We start from the raw sequence: 20,291 nt of genomic DNA on the forward strand, positions 1-20,291 counted from the left end.
TAATACCCAATAACTTGGTCAAGGAAAACATAAGGCTGTGCAAAGAAAAAGACAAGTCATGTTATGACAGACAGTCAAAACCATTAGAGCCCTTAGAAATAGGTCAGAGAGCTAGAATACAGCAGCCTGATAAATCCTGGGAACCAGTAAGATAAATGCCGGTTTCCAGTCCCCGTATCAGTTGTTCCAGATTTAATGTGAGAACATGTGGTGAACTGTGGAAATCTAACATCAGATGCCAGAAATAATATGTGAATGGAACTTGTGAACTCTTTGAACTGCAGGAAATATTTCCTGTCCAGTAAAAACTACAACAATGGGGAAGACGGATATTAATGACACAGTGGTTTGAAGGAATGAACTAAAGAAGAAGGTCAAATTGCTCCAAGTTATTGTTCACACTATATTGACTTATATGATGATCTTGCATATGATATCTTTCTTAAATACTTATCATTTGTGCATGTGTAAAAGAAGGGAGATGTAACATGGTATGCTTAGGTAGCATTTCTATAGAGGGAGCCTCCCTTATCTTGTATATAATACCAACCCAGTAGGCATTTGACGTCGGTTAGACGTCGTATAGACGTCAGACCCCGACGTCGGATTAACGTTGGATTTTGGTTGGATTTGCAAACCGTTTAGACGTCGGATCCCGACGTTGGCTAGACGTCGCAATCCGACCATTTTCCAACCAAAATCTAACCACTTTCCAACCAAAATCTGACCAAATTTTCAACAGAATTTACAATCAAACAAGTAATCAACACATATATTTTATAAGCTTTATTTCACATGATAGCGACATAAGTCTAATATTATCATTCCAAAAAAGGTAATCCAGTAACTGAAACTTTCAAGTTTAGTCATGTCTGCATGATTCTTCAACTCCGCTAAAATTCCCATCTGAAATGTATAAAATCTGACAGTTTCAACATTTCATAAAATTTGAAAACTTATACAAGTATGCTAGAGCTATTACTTAAGAACATAATTGCTACGTGCAAAACAAACATGTTATATTTTAAATTCTAAAAGAATTCTCTATAACCTCATAAAATGTAAAGAAGTTTTATGTTAAACGCAATTGATTTTTAAAGTAATAAACATGATGCATCAATCTTTGAAAGAATACTAGTACGTAACATTAAAAAGAATAATTATTAAACTAAGTACAACTTTCAAAAATCTGCTACTCACGTTGCTATGGTGGCTGATTTCTGCCATCTCGTTCTGGCGTGTTGGCGCGTTTGCAGGGCGCCAGAACGCCAGGACGCCAGGACGACAATTATACGCGCCAAGACGACAAACAAGGCATTTGTCGTTCTGGCGGGGGCGCCAACACGCTAAATTGGGTAGTTGTCGTCCTGGCGTTCTGGCGTCTTAGCGCGTTTGCAGGGCGCCAAGACGCCAACACGCCAGGACGACAATTATACGCGCCAAGACGATAAAATCCATATTTGTCGTTTTGGCGCGTTCATTTGTCGTCTTGGCGTGTTGGCGCGTCGGCGTCTGCAGGGCGCCAAGACGCCAACACGCCAGGACGACAATAATATGCGCCAAGACGACAAAATCCGTATTTGTCGTTTTGGCGCGTTCATTTGTCGTCTTGGCGTGTTGGCGCGTTGGCGGGGGCGCCAAGACGCCAACACGCCAAGACGACAAATGAACACGCCAAAACGACAAAATCCATATTTGTCGTTTTGGCGCGTTCATTTGTCGTCTTGGCGTGTTGGCGCGTTGGCGGAGGCGGGGGCGCCAAGACGCCAACACGCCAAGACGACAAATGAACGCGCCAAAACGACAAATATGAATTTTGTCGTCTTGGCGCGAATTATTGTCGTCCTGGCGTGTTGGCGTCTTGGCGCCCTGCAAACGCCAACGCGCCAACACGCCAACACGCCAAGACGACAAATGAACGCGCCAAAACGACAAATATGGATTTTGTCGTCTTGGCGCGTATAATTGTCGTCCTGGCGTGTTGGCGTCTTGGCGCTCTGCAAACGCGCCAACACGCCAGAACGAGATGGCAGAAATCAGCCACCATACGTTGCGGATCCCTTTGTGTAAAGTATTTATAAACTTGCTATCTTATCCCACAAATATCAAATTACCGGAAGACTTGTGTAAACCGATGCAGGCTTATCTCGCGGCGAAGGCATGACTAATAAACAACATGTGTAGAAGAAGATCCTTAGGTGAATTTAGAATAATTTATACATGTGTATAGAATGCAATTTTTTCCTGAACAGTTTTAAATTGGTAAAAAAGAAATCCGTTTCCGAAAATAGACAATCTCATGCGATTTTGTAACATAATTAATGATAATGTTTGATGTGCTAATGAACTATTATTTATAAGCGCATGTTCAGGCATAACTATCTTTAAACTATTATAGCAAAATTACACCAGTTAATTTCATAAATGAAAACATTTAAACAGACTTTCTATCCAACCTGATTCCAACATCTCCTAGACGTGTAAGTCTGACGTCTATTAGACGTCGTGGTTATGACGTTGTTTAGACGTTGGATTCAGGTCGCCGACGTCGCAACCAAAATCCAACGTCTAACCAACGTCGGTACGACGTCAGGTGTTTACTGGGAAGGCACTGGCTCACTGCAGCTCAGTCAGTAGGCATCAGTCATAGTAAATAAAGTAGTTAGAATACAAGTGTTGTCATTCTATATTAAGTCCTACATCATATCATTACATAACCAATAAGGTATAAGATACTCCCGCACCCACTGGCTCTATGATAGAGCGCAGGCAGTATTAACTGCGAAATAGGGTTATTAATAAAACCCGGACCGACCCGGCCCGGCCCAAACCACGGAAATAGCCGATTCCGATTGTACGGAAACCACCGAAAATTTACGGACGGAAGGCTAATATAATTACGAATGGTAATACCGTCATCTTAATCAAGGCAAATTTATGTATATTTTATTTTATTATTACAAAAGTAGAAGCAAAGTATTTAATATTGATGATACGTATGTTTGATGAAGTATTGCACTTGACATAAGCAAAGACCTAAAATAACAAGATATTTGAATCACATTCAATCAAAGAAGTAATACGTTCAGCAGTCGGTACCGTACAGACACGAGATAGCAGTTTGCAGGATACTTTCACTCAACAGAACTGGACAGGCTAGTTAATGGTGCGTCGTTATTTCACACCTAACGATGTGACACTAGGTTGTGTAGTACAGCGAAAGGGTCTATACCGTGCACTGGAAGTATTTATGAAATTTGGTTGCCCGACCAAGATAGCGTTTTAGCATATTAAGTATTAATTTAATAGAAATATATTGCCTTAGGGAACATATGAATATAAACACTCTTATTTTAAGGTTGTCAAAGATTTGCATTGATAAGTACACATTTTGCGAAAATTAATTAGAAATGTAAGTTTATGAAATTATTATTATACTCCTTTTGCCTATCTCGGACCAAGACAGATCGAAAATAGATGAACTTCGAAGCTATGAGCTGTTTTCATACTTGCCATTTGTTTCAGGTTGTTGAAGTATTCAAATTTGAATATAAAACTATAAATTATATCAAAAGCTAAAAAAAATAGTCCACTTTTTACATTTTTTCATATTAAAGGGAGACAATTACAAAATTTCATAAAAAGTATCAAAGTAAACATTTCCAGAAGAGGTATAACTCTATGTAATAAGTCTTTGTTCCTGAAATACAAGAAAACTGAAAAAAATATCATAAAATGTTGCTCAAATGATAAATCATATGATTTAGCTTTAAACAAAACCGGGTGATATGTATGGAGATGATACCCGGAGTTACAGTAAGTTGTAGAAATGAATGAACTTGAGTATAGAAATATGAAAGATCGGTCGCAAAGTTTCAAACCCGGACCCCCACCCCGAAACATGCCCGCTCAGTCTGTTTAAAACACAACAATAAAAAAAGAGGAAAATTTATATGTAATATGGAAATGGGAGGGTAGTGATAGCAATGAACTTTCGTGTTTTAACAATTTACTGCTAACGTTTTTCTTTTGTTTTTGGATTATTTAATTTTTTATTTCTTTCTTTTATATTTGAAATAATACTAGCATATCTTTTTAACACAGAATTAAAAAGAAAACCCGGTCTGGTCGGACTACGAATATTTCAGCCTATGCTTATACAACTATTCCCCATAATGTTAACTTTTTGTTTTTTAAAATGAACATTTCAAAGCATGGATTACAAATGTGTGCAATTCAGATGTTAAAGTATTATACCCCACACAATGTCCAATGCAATTTTCCATTAGTTTAACTTGAATAATATATCTTATTTACAAGCGTTTTTATATCTCGTGCGCAAAATCGTTATTTTCAATTTCTGCGCATGTGATATTATACAATAATTGCCTTTTGGTGAGGTCGATATGAGCCGCCCCATGAGAAAAACCAACATCCGCGCAGTCTGGTCAGGATCCATGCTGTTTGCTAACGGTTTCTCTAATCGAAAATAGACAATGTTGGTTTTCTCATGCGTGGCTCATATGTGGATTTATCGGCCTGATAAAAGCAACATCAACCTGGGGCGAATTTATCGACTTGATATCGCTTTAACAGGTCGATAAATCCACATATCTACCACACATAAAAGGCGACAATTGTTTTATTATTAAATCCAGCCTACTCATAAGTATAAACATTAGATACAAATGTCTGCAACCTTAGGTCATCTTTCGTGGTTAATTGTATACGACGTCGCATAACGTGTGGACGTCACAGCTGGAGGTCAATACGTGTGTTTGGCTCCGCCTTCGAGAAAATACGACTTTTTATCGTTGAACATGTGACTACATCTAGAACAATGGAAAGGACTATAAATATAGATTTAATGATAAAAAAAAAACTAATTTCATATCGCATGCGCAACAACGCTATTTTGTTTTTCGGGCATGTGACATTACATTTTCATGTCTCCCTATGTAAAATCGATACTTTCGTACTGATTAAAAGACGATGCACTTATTTATACATAGGATTAAATTACTTTATCTTGTGTTCATACATGTGTGAACCGGCTATTTTTCGTTTCTGCTTTTGAATGATTTGTTCTACATGCAACATTTTGAAAAACAATTTTTCATCAAATATTAAACTGAAACTGTCACCATCAGATTGGAAATTAACTAACTACTAAATACTAAGAAAATAAGTGCTCTCATTATATGTTCCGTAGTTATTGCCGTTTTTTCGAATGTTACTGCTGCTGATTTTGTTGAAGTATGCCCATAAATACAGCGTTATGTAACCTCAAGACTATATCTATCAAAAAGTATTTTTATACAGCAAAGTCGCGACAATTTCTAAGTGCTTACTAGTAAAGCCTCCTTAATTCTGTCTTCATTATTTGGTAAGTAATAACTTTTTTAATGTTAAATAAATCATTTCGTTAATTTTTCGGTATAATAAAATAAATAATGTATTCCTGAGAGGGTGATCCCTCGAAATAACTCTATCCGTGACTAATATTTTTCAATGCGACAATTGTAAGTTACAGTAGAGAAAGTGTTTAGTATTTAAAATGTAAATGTATAATAAAATGTTGACAAAAATGGGCTTAAAATCCTAAAAGGCCACAATAGGAAATAATTCTTCCCGGCTAACTCTGACTTTTAAGTTGGTCGGGACTTTGATATGCACAGTCAAAATTTTCCTAGCACCGCAGCATGAAAATGAACCTGGTAGTCACTTTATAATTTTATTTCATCCAAAAACATTTCAGGAACATTTTCAGAAAATAAAAGATACATACTGAGTGGCGAACGATCAGTAAAATGTTTAATAAGAAGTACTATATTATGTTTTTCATTACGCCGCTTTTGTGTGTAACATGTATTCAGGTATACACGCGTAAAAATAAAGATCGGAAAGAAATCGAAAATGGCTAACAAAATAAGAATATAATTAAAATGAAATGTATGCAGTTGTAAACTTTTTTGGTGATTAACTTATTTTTCTCTTAGATACAAGCATTTGTATGTAAAAATTGAGTGTGCAATAGCTGCGCGTGAAAATAGGGTAAGAGAGATTAAGACAATACCGCGAAATCGAAGAAGGAGACCCCTGTTTATTTTTCGCTCATATTACAATTCATTTTTTTATCATAATTGTATTTGTGAAAAAAGAACACACTACTTAGTCATTCCGTTTGAAAACATATAATGGACCCGGTATAACCAAATGAAACATAATTACTTTTTGGATATAATGGACAACCCAAAAAATAAATTATCTTCGTAAAAACAGAAATGTCACAACAATTTATATTTAGGGTTGAGCGAAAATGTGATTTCTCGACGCGATTTGCGTAAGAATACAAATTTTATCTTTTCAATACAATGTAATATCGGGTGAAGATCAACTTTTACTATTATTTAAACAAGTTATGAAGGATGCAACTTGTTTTTGGAAAATCCCGCTCATTACACTTTCTTTACTGTAAAGTTGAAAAAATATGTAAGGTTAAAACTTTTCTTAGATGCTTTATGGATTTGGCCACACATGGGTCGTTTAACAACCCATTTTAGCTGGAGAATTACACTCAGATCCTTCGTAAAAAACTGCAAACTATCGTACAGTTACTCTGTATATAAAAAAGCAACAGTTTAATTTGCATAGTTACAATAGGCTTGGTTCTACCAATGAAAAACTAACAAAACGTAGGGTAGACATAGTACTAGAGCCGATTTACGCAATCGAATACCGCCGGAAGTAGAACATTTATGTCAACACCGGTTTCGTATTTTCACGTGAAATCGGCCGAAAACTGAGAGGTTATCAACAAATTATAAGTTTACGGGTACCATGAGGATTTTTCATGCATTTAAACGGTAAGTATAAAGTGTGAAGTCCTTAGAATTTTTAGAAAGAAAAATCCTGTAGTCTACCCCTACAAACTTCACAACATAGAGTTAAAAACTTGTGAGGCAGCTAAATACTTAGGCATAACCATTTCCAAAGATCTAAACTGGTCCAAACACATTGACAGTATCACTTCCAAAGCAACTTCCACTCTTCGCTTCATACAACGAAATGTCAAAACTGATAATAAAAAGGTCAAAATTGCTGCCTATAACACCTATGTCCGCCCTCAACTTGAATACTGTTCAAGCGTCTGGCATCCTTGGCAAAAACCCTCACTAGCAAAGTCGAAAATGTCCAAAGGTCAGCTGCTAGGTACGTCATGTATGACTACAGTTACACCATAGTGTTACACAAATGCTGAAACCTTAGAATGGAATACACTCCAATATAGAAGGTTACACAATTCATTAGTAATGTTTTATAAAATAAGGACCCAGACAGTTGCAGTCGACCAATCTCATCTTATTCCAACTAGAAACCTAAATTACTTAATCCCCATGTCTCACACTCAGTACTTTTCTAACTCCTACTTCCCTAGGACCATCCGACTCTGGAACTCCCTACCAACTCATGTTAAATCTAGCCCCAGTCTCAGTATCTTTAGAGACAGGCTGGCGGTGGTCAGTATGTAATTCTGTTGCCTCTGTCCCATTTTAACTGTAGCATACTGTCTTTTTTAGCTTTTATTCTTTTAACATTGTAACATATCAGTTCTTTAACAACTGTTTCTCTGACAGCGCCGCCCAGTGATAGTCGGAAATCGACGGTTGGGTGAAAGATGTAGATGTAGATGTTTATGGATTATTCAATACAGTATGAAAGTAAACTGTTACGCTTTAAATGGAAATTATGAAAGAAAAGTCGATAAGAAAATATTGACTTTCTACTTTCACTTTCATTATCGCTTTTTAAATTGCCCAAAAATGTTCTTTCTATTAATTTGTTTTTTCTTGTTTTTTGTTTGTAGATACATAACCCTATAGCAAATTATTGTGTGAAATGACAGCTTATTTAAAGCATCTGTGATAAACTGGGCCTAAGTTTACGATTTTTCCTTATAGGGTGACCTTTGACCTTATAATAGCTTATAGTCTGTTCTGTGTATTTTAGCTGTAGTCAGAACAGAATGTAATTGAGATAAAAAAGAATTTTCAAATAAACTGTTGCAAATTGTAGGGAAAAAAATAACATAATATATTTATAATTATAAGTTATTGAAATATTATAATACCTCATTTCAGACAGAAGTACAAGTGAACAGATGACACATTAAAGTGGCTGCAGAAGCTTGAAAGTTAGAGCAGGGACAGTCAAAACTGTGGGATAATACTTTTATGTAATTTCTTTTTAAAGACAATTTATATAGGATGGAAGGGTATCTCATACAATGTTTTACAATTTACATGTAGTTTTATCTCTCTTTATGATGTTGAAACAAAGTAAACAATTCAGTGACATCTAATTAACACTTGTAAACTATTGACAATTGATATTTATATAAGACAGCATTTGATAAAATGCAATTGCCTATCAATATTAAAAAGAGCAAACAGTTGACAATTAACAGGCAGGTCATTCTTTTAACCCTTACCCTGCTAAATTTCTATAATGAACTTGTCCATCTTCCAATTTGGACAGTACCATTAACCTGTAAAAGGGGTGCTTACCAAAAAGATAGTGACTGAATAGCGAACAGTGCAGACCATGATCAGACTGCACGGATGTGCAGGCTGATCTTGGTCTGCACTGGTCGCAAAGGCGGAATCACTTGCCGCCAGCAGGCTAAGGGGTTTAAAAGACACCATAAATAAACTTTAATATTTGTTTTTCTTCCAACTTCTGAATTTAGACTGGAAGCCATTCCAAACTATGAACTGGTAAATTACATAAGGAGTCATGTAATGATTATGGATGGGATACATTATACTTTAAAAGGGAAATAATAATTTGAAATAATAATATTTTTTTAAGTTAAGGTGATTTTATAAAGATGGTGTTATGGTTTTTGCATGATGAGTCTTTTCACAGATTTTATCATTTATATATTTCAGGGTGTCCAGCATGTCTAGTCAGGTTGACAGAAGTGAAAAATGGTCTGATGGTACAATGATGTACAAATGGTACTCTTTAACAAGTTTAACATGTCAAAGGTAATATAATGCCAGTTATTAAAATTACATTCCCATAAACATTTAACAGATACACATTGTAAATGTAATTAAAATGACTTTATGAAGTTTCATGAAGGATGGTACAGCCAACCATTTTGAATCAAGAAATTTTGACTTAGGTAAAGATATCTATTCAGACTCCTTAACTCTTAGCCTTTCATATGATTACAGAGATTAAAGAACTACTATTGTCGGCCACTAACCATGTATCAAAGCTTTTAAACACACTATAGCAATAACCATTTTGTTTAAATATCTTTAATGCAATGTTTTCTTGATATCTGTCACTTGATGTTTTCAATGGATTAAAGTCCTAATTTAATGTAAAGTCTGTAAATTTCAGTAATGGAAGTACAAAATTTGTAGAAAGTTGTTTCTTTATTTCAGTGTAAAATGTTCTTTGGATTCATATAATGAGAATGCCAATGTTGATCTGTATGACGTAATTAAACACAGATATTTATACCTTCAGGTAATTGTTTACAATATTCAAAGAGTTTTCAATGTAAATTTAGTTATTGATTTGGCATATATCACTTCAAGAGGCTTGTGTAAAGTTTGTTTCACATGAGACCAAGGGTCAAGTATGATATATAAACTTTACACTTACAAAAAGAAATTATACAGTACCAAATAATTACTGAATAATAATTATGAATGTAACTTTCCAATTATCTTACATTTTCCTCCTGAAATTAATTAAAAAGGTAAACACAATTCTATTGTTATAAGTTAAAAAGAATGTAAGATATAACTTATGAAATGTCAAGTATAAGGTGTGATATTTTCAAAGTATGTAAGATATAGAATAAAATATAGCCTGCCATCATAATATTCTAAAATACATAGTGTGTCATACATATATTTTAGGTCAAATAGTAAGGTCAAGTGAGTGACTTAGGGTCACTATTGGCCTCTTGATATATTCTACTAAAATGGGTCTTATGCATACGATATGTTGAAGTTTTATTAATCCAGTAACACTTTTATTCTACCTGTTATTCAGAAATATACATATTTTGAATATTAAAGAGCTGCAGACACCTCGAATACAGAGTTACTACATTATGCATTCTTTCTTCAGATATATACCTGTGAAATCTTCAGTGTCACCGTTCAGCTATTGTTCAAGATCAGTGTCTGCAGCTTGCACAGTTTAGTATAGAGGAGCCTTCTGAATCAATTTTGTTACATATTTGCTGTTATTGTAGGACACACATGTAGAGAGCAACAAGTCCTGTCCAACTGTGCATGTAAATGTGATTCAGAAACTTTGAGAATATGTAAACATTACACTGTTACAATTTTCAAAATACTGTGTCTTGTAGTGTATCAGTACTGTTTTGTCTCAGTTTATAGCACAGTATGTTCACAAATCAAACTTAAGATCATAGTTATCAGTTTTATTAAAATCATTAATTATTTGTATGGTGACAAAATTTAATTTCATGCAATACCACAGTTAAAACGTTTGATAATTTTCGTTTTTAAAGTAAACTGTTGTAAGTTTAAAGTTGGGATAAATTGTTTTTCTCCTTCATTAATCTAAAAGTGATTAGTCATTATAATTGCAATATCATTTTTTGTGTGACAAAGTTTATATTGAACTTAAAACGCTAATGTAAATTTTTTAACTATTCAATGCATTTTCTTCAGTCTTAAAACATTTGTTTATCGTACATGTCATGACCCATAACTCCTCCATATTACTTGTGTTTTGTCCTTTTTCGTTTCACTGAAGGATAGGTTTAAGAGTATTGCACATCCATTTTTTAGCATCCTGATTTTGTAAAGTGTTGTATGTAAGGTTTATCTCGGAATTATGTCTCATTTAAAGGTGGGGAGAGGTATTGTTTATGCCTTCTCGTCTATCCGCATTAAGCCTGTCTGGCTTTAAGAGGACAAGTTGCTGGCCGATTTTGATAAAACTTCATAGGAATGATCAGTACCAAGCATTAGTGTTGTGCATATCGATTGCACGTTCGTTTCGATGCACTAAATTGCAGCCAGAGCTAAAAGTAGAAAAATCTTGTCGGCTTTCACAGGTCAAAACTACTTAACAGATTTTGATGAAACTTCACAGGAATGATCAGTACCAAGTATATTTTTGCATATCAGCGACACTTTCCATTTGCTGCACAAAATAGCCGCCATAGCATAAAGGTATACATAGGTGGGAGACATGTTTTGTCATAAAATACCTAAAACACCTCCCACTTTGTTAATGAAAAATGTACTAAACTTCTTACAATTGCAAACTGTAATAATCTGACATTAAATGCATAGTTACATAACTGCATTTGGCTTTTTTCATAATTATTGCCTTTTCTTACCATAGCAATATTTTGTGTAACATGTTACCTCATTAAGCATCATAAGATCAGAAAGTTCTATGACTCAGAAATGTTGACACTTTTGTACTTGTCATGAGTATGTTTTCAGTATTTTATATTGTCATTACTTTTTGTTGTGCGAGTTTACGGAAATGAAGACTTAGTTGTCCAAATGGTGTGCTGTGCCTGTCCTGATTTGTTTGTCTGGACAATATATTATTAATTAGTCTTCACGAAACTTTGCAGGTTAATTTCCTTAAGTTCCCTGTCAACTTTGATAGTGGCATGGTTACTTTAAAAGTGATGTCACCACTGTACTAGTCAAACGTTTTGTATTTCAGATTTTATATCACATTACAGGCTACTGGTCTTTAGCAGCCTTCATAAATCTTATAAAAAAATCATAAAAGTTTCCAATAATGTTGTATTTTGATTTGAACTGGCATTATTCAAACATTAAGATGTAGTACTACAAGGCAACATTTGACCTCTTTTCCAGTACTTTTTGATTTTCTCTGTTACTATGAAGTTGCCTTTTCCTAGAAATTGGTTGGCTTATTTTTTATGATCTTATGTTTTTAATGAATTGTAGCTATATGTTCTTTTTCTCATGAAAATGTCCATTTTTATATAATTCATATTTTTTTACTGTCAACAAAGTGCAATACCACATACTTATCACTTTATTAACATACTTGTACTATTTTCATAAAACATTATATAAATCATTATATTTCATATTAATAGAATTAAATAAATATTTAAGAACATCAGTGTTTTCTTTGATTGCTACATGAAACAGACCATAGGTCAATTTAGGGTCAATTCTGACACTTTATATGCAAATTGATATGGGAGATAACTAGTACTGTCTTAAGTAACCAGTATTTAGTTACACAGTTACCTTCCCTTTACACAGGTAGGACTATTTGTTGTTGATCATCTTTTGAACATTATTCCATTACTGATGACAGAACATTGAAAATAAAAGTTGTTGTATCATGCAATGGCATCATATATGACAATATTTACTTTTTTATTTCATTTTTTAAATATTCTTTAAATTAGGTACAATGCCTACAGTACCGTAGGGTCTCAGAATGCGACAGCATTAAAGCTGCTCAATATAGATCCAAGTACAGTTCACTTCCGGTGTGGTCACGTGACCATAGTAAAGTAAGCAATGTTAGAATAAATCGTCTGCAGTACACTGTGATATTGATAAATTTACAAAAAAAAATCTTAATGAAGAAATTTGTGAGATTTGAAGAAACACCATCCATTCAAAGTTTTCTTTTTCTTTTTCCAGACTTATTTGTAAATTATGATTAGCGGGCTCAAACGATTCTTCTGTTGTTATGTATCAAAAATGCCGAGCACTAGCAAACTGACTGAAAGGGTATTCTGTATACAATAATATATCAAATCAACCTAAATAAATTGCAAAGTTTTGCAAGATATGTCTAACCATTGAAGTTTAATCTTGAAGTATCTAAATGCATAATCTGAAAGTGTAGAGCATTGGTAAATATCCAAACGAACCTTAACAAGTTTTTACTTGGTCTTTTTTCACGAAACATTGTGATTCGTTCTATATATTGAGTGCAGTTAAATGGTAATTTTGTTCCCATTTAAAAGATTTCTTTTTCGCGTCGAGTTTTGGTTCACCAACTAATGTGAAATACACTCGATGACTGCTTCCTGGACACTAACCAGTACTCTCACCGAAAGAAGGGACTGTTGGAGTTACGGTCAAAATCCGCTGACAGGATCCGACCCCGCGACCTCCGGATTACGAGACATCTGTACAAAAATGAAAAAATGGTAAACTTTGTATCTCGATTCTACTCTATATAGTTTTGAACTAATTTGAATATAACTTAAGTAAGTCAGTTTATTCAGAGATTACTTGCAAACTTGAAAAAAAAGAGAGAAAAAAAGATGTTAAAACATCATAGCAACCTGCCGAATATGAAATCGAATATTGAAAGTACAAAGACTATGCCAAAAACTGCAATGTACCACAATATATTCAATGTGTGACTTTCATCGTACGTCAATTCAGTCGACTAAGTTCAAGAGATACTCAGAATACTGCGTGAACAAACCTATCTCACAATTTGTTTCTATATATTTATACAGGAATATTTTAAAAATATGGGGTACCGTGTGTAAAATTTTTCAATATTCAACGCTGCATTCTTCGTGCGTAATCGGTATCCCGACCTATCCTAAATTTTTTACATGACCCCAAATGTTTTATGGTCTTTGAGATTTTTTAAAACTTTTTAATAAAAAGTGCTCATTCTATTCTTTAAAAATTGTCAGTGATATTAGAAATTATTCGTATTCATTTTCTTTCTTTTTTTGACATAAAAATAATTTCTGTAAAGTCTCATTGAACAAAAAAGTATCATAAAAAAACCCTGCCTGTTTACTAACTATTTTTAGGCATGTTACCGGACACAAAGAATTATTTAGGCTTTGGGAATGCACAGGTGAAACAAAAACTCTTTGAGGCCCGAGAGAATATCCTTTCTTCGAAATATAACAATTTTTTGGACGAAACGTAATTATAAAATAGTATATAATGATAACGATACAAAATATCGGGAACTAATTAGAAGGCTCGTCAAAACAACGCTATGTATAACGACTTCCTGTGTACAAGTTTACAAATTATATTAAGACGTTTTTGCAACCAGAAAGAACACAGTCTTAACCCATTCATCAAAGAAGTTCCTCGCGGGCATCATAAAGTTCAGTGTTTTTTTTTTTTTTTTACTAAATTCTAAATATGTAAGTCGATATGAACACGATATCATTCGTAATTATATTAGCCTTCCGTTCGTAAGTTTCCGGTGGTTTCCGTACAATCGGAATCGGCTATTTTCGTGGTTTGGGTCGGGCCGGGTCGGTCCGGGTTTTATTAACAGGGGTGGTATAGTACGTCATCAACAGGTGCGCGCAACACTTCCCGATGCGGCTTTTTTATGTCAAAACACCTCGATTCGGTGAGTAAACTTGCGATTATTTCATTGGTAACGTATAGATTTGGAAATGACCTATAGTCTAAAGTACCCGCATGTGTCTCTAGTCTATCACTGACGTTTGCATTTTTCAAGAAAGTCTTACGTTTAAGAGAACATTCGAGCACAATGCACTTCATGGAAACACTTCCCCATTCACCAAACCATATTATATCGCATAAAAAGAGTTTTCATGCATTTCTAATGACTAAATACCTTGACGGGTGTTCTTTTATGGCAAACAGAGGTCAGTGATACCTTAATTAGTTATTGGAATCTATAGTTTCAAAGAAATCAGTAATATAAAATTTTGCCTTCCCGGTTCACCAGGTAAAACGATGCACTTCCCGGCTCACCGCCCGTGTGGCCTTGTGTTTGACTTAATAATATGTAGCCTTTCAATTTTTTTTGACGCATGGTACTTCGGTTACCATACCAGCAAAACTAGTATTTAGCAATGAACGTTTATGTCAGTAAAAACAGTGTTTAATTTACTTTCAAGGGCTATATTATGACATATTTACTGTTTTCTTTTTCAGATCACAACAGAACAACCTGAGATATTCTGTTTATCAGAATTAAATTATGAAGCTAAACACTTGGGGTTTAGCAGTATGATATCCATAGACAGATGAACATAAACTGCATATAGTAATTCATGCATTTCTCGGGAATAAAATGACACATCAAAAAAATCAGAATTGTAGAAAGAACAATACCCGCTTATTGTGGATGTTTGTGAAAAAGTCAGAAATGAAGACAACAAAAGTAGTCGTTGTTTGAGGTTCACTCACTGGCAATATGTGCAGACACCGTTTAAAACAGCTCACTGTTATGTGTGACCACTACTATGCCCCAACGATAACTTGATATTTACAAACATGACTATAAATAGATTAAAATGGAACATAGGAAATTCGGCATTTTTCTAGCATGTTACAATCTAAATATTTCTAGATTTTGTTCCAATTACAAATTAGCTCAGTGGTAAAGCATACTCTCCATGGTCAACAGATCTTTTGCCGTGTGGGTTCGAAACTCAGCATTGAGAATTAATTTTTATTTCACTTTTGCATAAAAATTTAGTTTCCTTCATGAGCTCTGTGACAATACGACAGAGAGGTATCTAAAGCCGATATGGCAGATCAGAATAGTTTATTATATATCAAAGATGATAGATTAAATGCATGCACTCAAGCCCTGCGAATAATGAACATGCTATTGTGTTATATAAAGACATATATACAAATTCAAACCATCAAAGAAAGAAACAAAAGTAATGAAATAAAAATGAAAACGAATAGAAAAAAAATCTGAAAAAAAAACCCTCATGAAGATTCGAACCCACAAAACGATTTGCTTATATCCAAATGTCTGCAGTTTACCCAACTGAGCTATGTTGCCATATACATAGTGGCTATTTAAAATGAAAGAAATACTAATATTTAATTGTCAAGTAAATGGGTAACCATTATGAATTATTATTTCATCAGTTATCATGAAATAGACTCGTCCTTGCGTTTCGGCGGGAATCGCGTTATCATTGGGGATTAGTACCGTACAATATTGAGCCATGGACAGCTTTTGTAGAAGGAATTTAATGTGATTTTGCGTGACTTCAAACAATTGTGATTTTTTTTATTGAAACATGTTTTGTTTTGTCTGTCTGTATTGAAGTCACAGAGTCTTGTCAGTGCCTCGCCTTTCTTCTAAATAACATTTGACAGATTTTGATGAAAGGCAACAGCAGTATTAAACTTTGTATAAAATGTAGTTGACACTAATGCTCATAATGGGTAAAACACAACAATGTAAGTATTCTTGTTATCTCTATGTTTCGGTCAATAAATGTTCACAGATTATACTTTGTTGCCACTTTATCAATTTGTGTGTGTTTTTAATGAAATTTCTGAGTTATAATTAGTGTAACTGCGCAAAACCTCAACATTTTCCAGTTTAATGGTTTCAAGAGTTATTATATTCTGATTTTTGTTGATTTTGAAGTTTAAGCAGTGCATCTCCACTTCATGTCTTTCTGTCGTGTCTGAATATTTCCAATTGTTGAGAATATGTGACATAGAGATGTACACTACTTCTTGATCGAAGAAAATTAAAGCATACAATGTGGAAAGAATTTGTCAGATATGCGATCTTTATGAAACTTAAGGTGAATTTCATTTTTTTAAATGTTGAGTTATAAAGAATTACGTCCAAAGTTAATGAAACGTTATCATTATACTCGTATTTATAAGTGTGTATAAAATTTAGAATTGCTACAATCAAGTAACAAATCTACTTTCGTTGATTTGTGTAAATATATAACATAAGCTGATAAAAAGGAAGATGTTGCTATGTCTTGAAAGTGTACGTGCGTATGTTTGTGTCACAACGGCTTCCACTGTGTAAGGGTTTAAATAAAAAAACAGTAAAATTTCCTATTTTAAATAATCTTTTATACAACAACATTTTCAACAACTAAACAGTTTAAGAAAAGCAAAATAATTTACATTGCAAGTAAAATTGTTCTACCACTGTTCAAGCTCACTTCGAGTTTAAACATGTAATTGGGTGCACTAAGATTTACAAGCAAAATCTGAACATTAGTCAAATGTTAAATCCTGAACCGCTTTCTAGTGTAGATTCAATCGATGTCCCATTACGTGGTAATTATAACTCAGTTGCAGTCTCTCTTGGTCTTTCCCTGCGCACATCTAAAACTCCTTAAAAAGAACATTTCGTTGGCGCTATACAGTAATTTCTCATTTTTCCCGAGCAATTGTGATAATCACGTGGCCCTGAAACGTTATACAGAATTAAATAGTAGCATATCATTAAAAACTAAACTGCATTGGTGCGACTTTATACCTTTAAAGATATATTAAAAGGTTGCTCCTTTAAAAAACAGCACATGATAATAATTTAACTATATAATTTTGCTTTACTTAGCATATTATCAATGCATATTCTTATTTGTCTCATCGAGTCTTGCCTTGAACTCAAGTTCGGAATCAAAGCCGTCATACTCGACTATTTTCGATGACACGCCATATAGTTATCATGAAAAAATAATTAGAGTAACAAGTTAACTAATGGTTTCCAAAATACTTTCTATTTATATTATCATGTGTCGAAGTGCCTATCTAACTATACCCCTTATTAAGGTTTATCTACTGTAACATTATTGAAATTAAATCAGTTATTTATATCCATACCTTCAAACAGCAACCGACATAGTCGTGATAAAGTTTGGTACGGAGACCTAGTTGAGTGCTGAAATCCTTGTCTGGGGTAATTCCGTTAGAGGATGTTCTCCACTTCTCAAATATTATGTCGTACAGCTTTTGGAAAATATAATACGTCAATCATGTCTTGCATGCCGATCACTCAGCAATCCTTTTTAACATATATTGACAATTCCATTGATGCAGACTAGAAGTTTTGTTTCCTTTTTCATCTTTCATGTACCTAAAATAACAAATATAAGGACATGATAGAACATAATTAGCCTATATCATACATATGCACGTTTATAGTATACAACATATGTTCAAGATATGCCTCGTTCTTTAAATATTATCTTCAAATGTTAAATGAAGTCTACGGACCATCTAGTGCAAGCAGTCTAACTACATGTATTAGTTATTCGAATTAATAGAACTTTCAGGCAAGCGTGATCACATTTACATGAGCATCAGCCCGATGTTAGTCATGCTGGAAATTGGTGAGCCGGGAAGGACATCAATTCAGTTGGTGAACCGGGAAGGCGAAATTTTAGTTTACTGATTTTTCGGAAAGTTTAGATTCCAATGACTAATCAAGGTATCACTGACATCTGTTTACCATAAAAGAACACCCGTCAATGCTTGGATTTATCAGAAATGCATGTAAACTCTTGTTATGCGATATAATATGGTGTGGTGAATAGGGAAGTGTTTCCATGAAGTGCATTGTGCACGAATGTTCTCTTAAACGGAAGGCTTTCTCGAAAAATGCAAACGTAAATGATAAACTAGACGCATGTGCGGGTACTTTCGACTATATGTCATTTCCGAATCTATTAGTTATCAATGTAATAATCGCAAGTTTACTCACCGAATCGAGATGTTTTGACACAAAAAAGCCGCATCGTGAAGTGTTGTGCGCACCTGTTGATGAGGTACTATACCACCCCTGATTAATAACCGTTACTGCCCTTTTAATCAGAATGCGCCATTTGTTCTGGATGTCTTATAAAAATTCTGAAACAATAGAAATAAGAAGATTTATATTTTATGACATGACAGGAAGTAAAACTAATTTTTAAAAGTTTAAAAGTATTCATTTTCGAAGTTCACACGGTAAAATATTTCTATTATCAGGGTAGACGGCCAAATCCGCGCATACGAACACCATTTGATCGTGGTAAATGTACATGAACACCGCTTAAATAGAATGAAATGCAACGCAAATACTAAAATTACAGGATGTAAACTTATTTTGGTGCCATATGAAAAGGAGCACGTACTGAGGTAAGTTGTCGCAGTTATATCGATCACAATTATTCAAGCCATACTACAGAAATATAAATGTGACAATGTGCAAAATGTAGGTTTAGCCACAGGAGTCTGAAATTCTATCAATAAGACCATAGAAGTCTATCTTTACAAAAAATACCCCCTATATATATAAAATAAACACCAGGAATGAAACGTCAAAAACCCAGGGTCCTCTGAAAATACGCACGGAACACGGTGATCGCAATTTAGCGAGGGTGGTGAAGAAATAACACTAAAATACACCTAACACACTCGACAGTATTCAAATCTGATACACTTTACGAGAGTAATCAGACATTTTCTGAGGTTTTCATATTACTCTATTCATATAAAAAAGTCATTGTTCACCAAGTATCAAATTTTACTACTGAAATTTAGATATTCTGCTGCATCGAAAAATGGATTATCCCAAGAGTAACCTCCCTTTACGGGTTTTCCCAATCAAATTTTGTAAATTATCTTTTTATTGCAAAAGGAATCTAGGGGATATTATAGACTGATGTAAACATATAAATATTCTAATACTTATTTACTCAATGTACAAATTTTAAAGGATAAAATAAGTATTTTATCTTTATCTTGGCGCTGTAATTGTTGTTGTTGTTGTGACGTCAGCAAATGGCTTCGGCGACAGCTGAAAATCTCAGAAAATGTCTGATTACTCTTGTAAAGTGTATCAGATTTGAATACTGTGGAGTGTGGTAGGTGTATTTTAGTGTTATTTCTTCACTACGCTCGCTAAATTGCGATCACCCTGTGTTCAGTGCATATTTTCAGGAGACCCTGGGTTTTCGACGTTTCATTCCTGGTGTTTATTTTATATATGAAGGGGGTATTTTTTGTAAAGATAGACTTCTATGGTCTTATTGATAGAATTTCAGACTCCTGTGGTTTAGCAAACTGTAGGTTCAACATTGTACTACTGTTCACTCATCATGGATGTCATGTGTCACATGTTGTTGAATGTTATGTTGTGTCTTGACCTTAGACACAGGGTTGGTCGGAATTTCCCAGGGGCAGGAATTCCCAGCGGTATTTACCGGGAATTCCCGCACTGGAAAATAGTCCAAAAATTGTAATTAGTGGGAAAAAGTGGGAAATACTGCAAAAATGACTCCAAATTCAAAGAAACTTCTGCTTTTTTGTGACAAAAAATAAAAAAAAATAAGTGATAATTATTATATAAATTAATATTTAAATGAACACTTGCATGAGAAAAATACATAACAGTACTAAGCACATGTATACATATAATACAGCTCACTGTTGAGAAATGTACTTTCAGTTTTACATAGTTCAACCGTGGTAAGACTTACACAGCTC

General features: G+C 34.1%; 1 protein-coding gene and 2 long non-coding RNA genes across 4 annotated transcripts in view; 1 reads left to right on the top strand and 2 right to left on the bottom strand.

Moving 5' to 3' along the window:
• Window positions 1–771: 771 nt before the first annotated feature.
• Window positions 772–2,670, bottom strand: LOC128548599 (uncharacterized). Its single transcript, XR_008367185.1, has 2 exons — window positions 2,050–2,670; window positions 772–906 (listed from the first exon to the last, which is right to left on the bottom strand). It is a non-coding gene; the product is annotated as an uncharacterized LOC128548599 (long non-coding RNA).
• A 14,219-nt stretch (window positions 2,671–16,889) lies between these two features.
• On the bottom strand, window positions 16,890–18,635 carry LOC128555285 (uncharacterized). The gene is made up of 3 exons (XR_008369945.1): window positions 18,526–18,635; window positions 17,646–17,898; window positions 16,890–17,228 (listed from the first exon to the last, which is right to left on the bottom strand). It is a non-coding gene; the product is annotated as an uncharacterized LOC128555285 (long non-coding RNA).
• Window positions 18,627–20,291, top strand: part of LOC123564595 (N-acetyltransferase 9-like protein) — a 36,646-nt gene continuing 34,981 nt past the window's right edge. For both annotated transcript variants that reach the window (XM_053537244.1, XM_045358294.2), the window contains exon 1: window positions 18,627–18,941. In XM_053537244.1, coding sequence (XP_053393219.1) covers window positions 18,865–18,941 — 77 coding nt within the window. In that variant the 5' untranslated portion in view covers window positions 18,627–18,864. The remainder of the gene's footprint in view (window positions 18,942–20,291) is intronic.

The sequence above is a fragment of the Mercenaria mercenaria genome, chromosome 2, assembly GCF_021730395.1.
Source record: "Mercenaria mercenaria strain notata chromosome 2, MADL_Memer_1, whole genome shotgun sequence".
Classification (NCBI taxonomy): domain Eukaryota; kingdom Metazoa; phylum Mollusca; class Bivalvia; order Venerida; family Veneridae; genus Mercenaria; species Mercenaria mercenaria.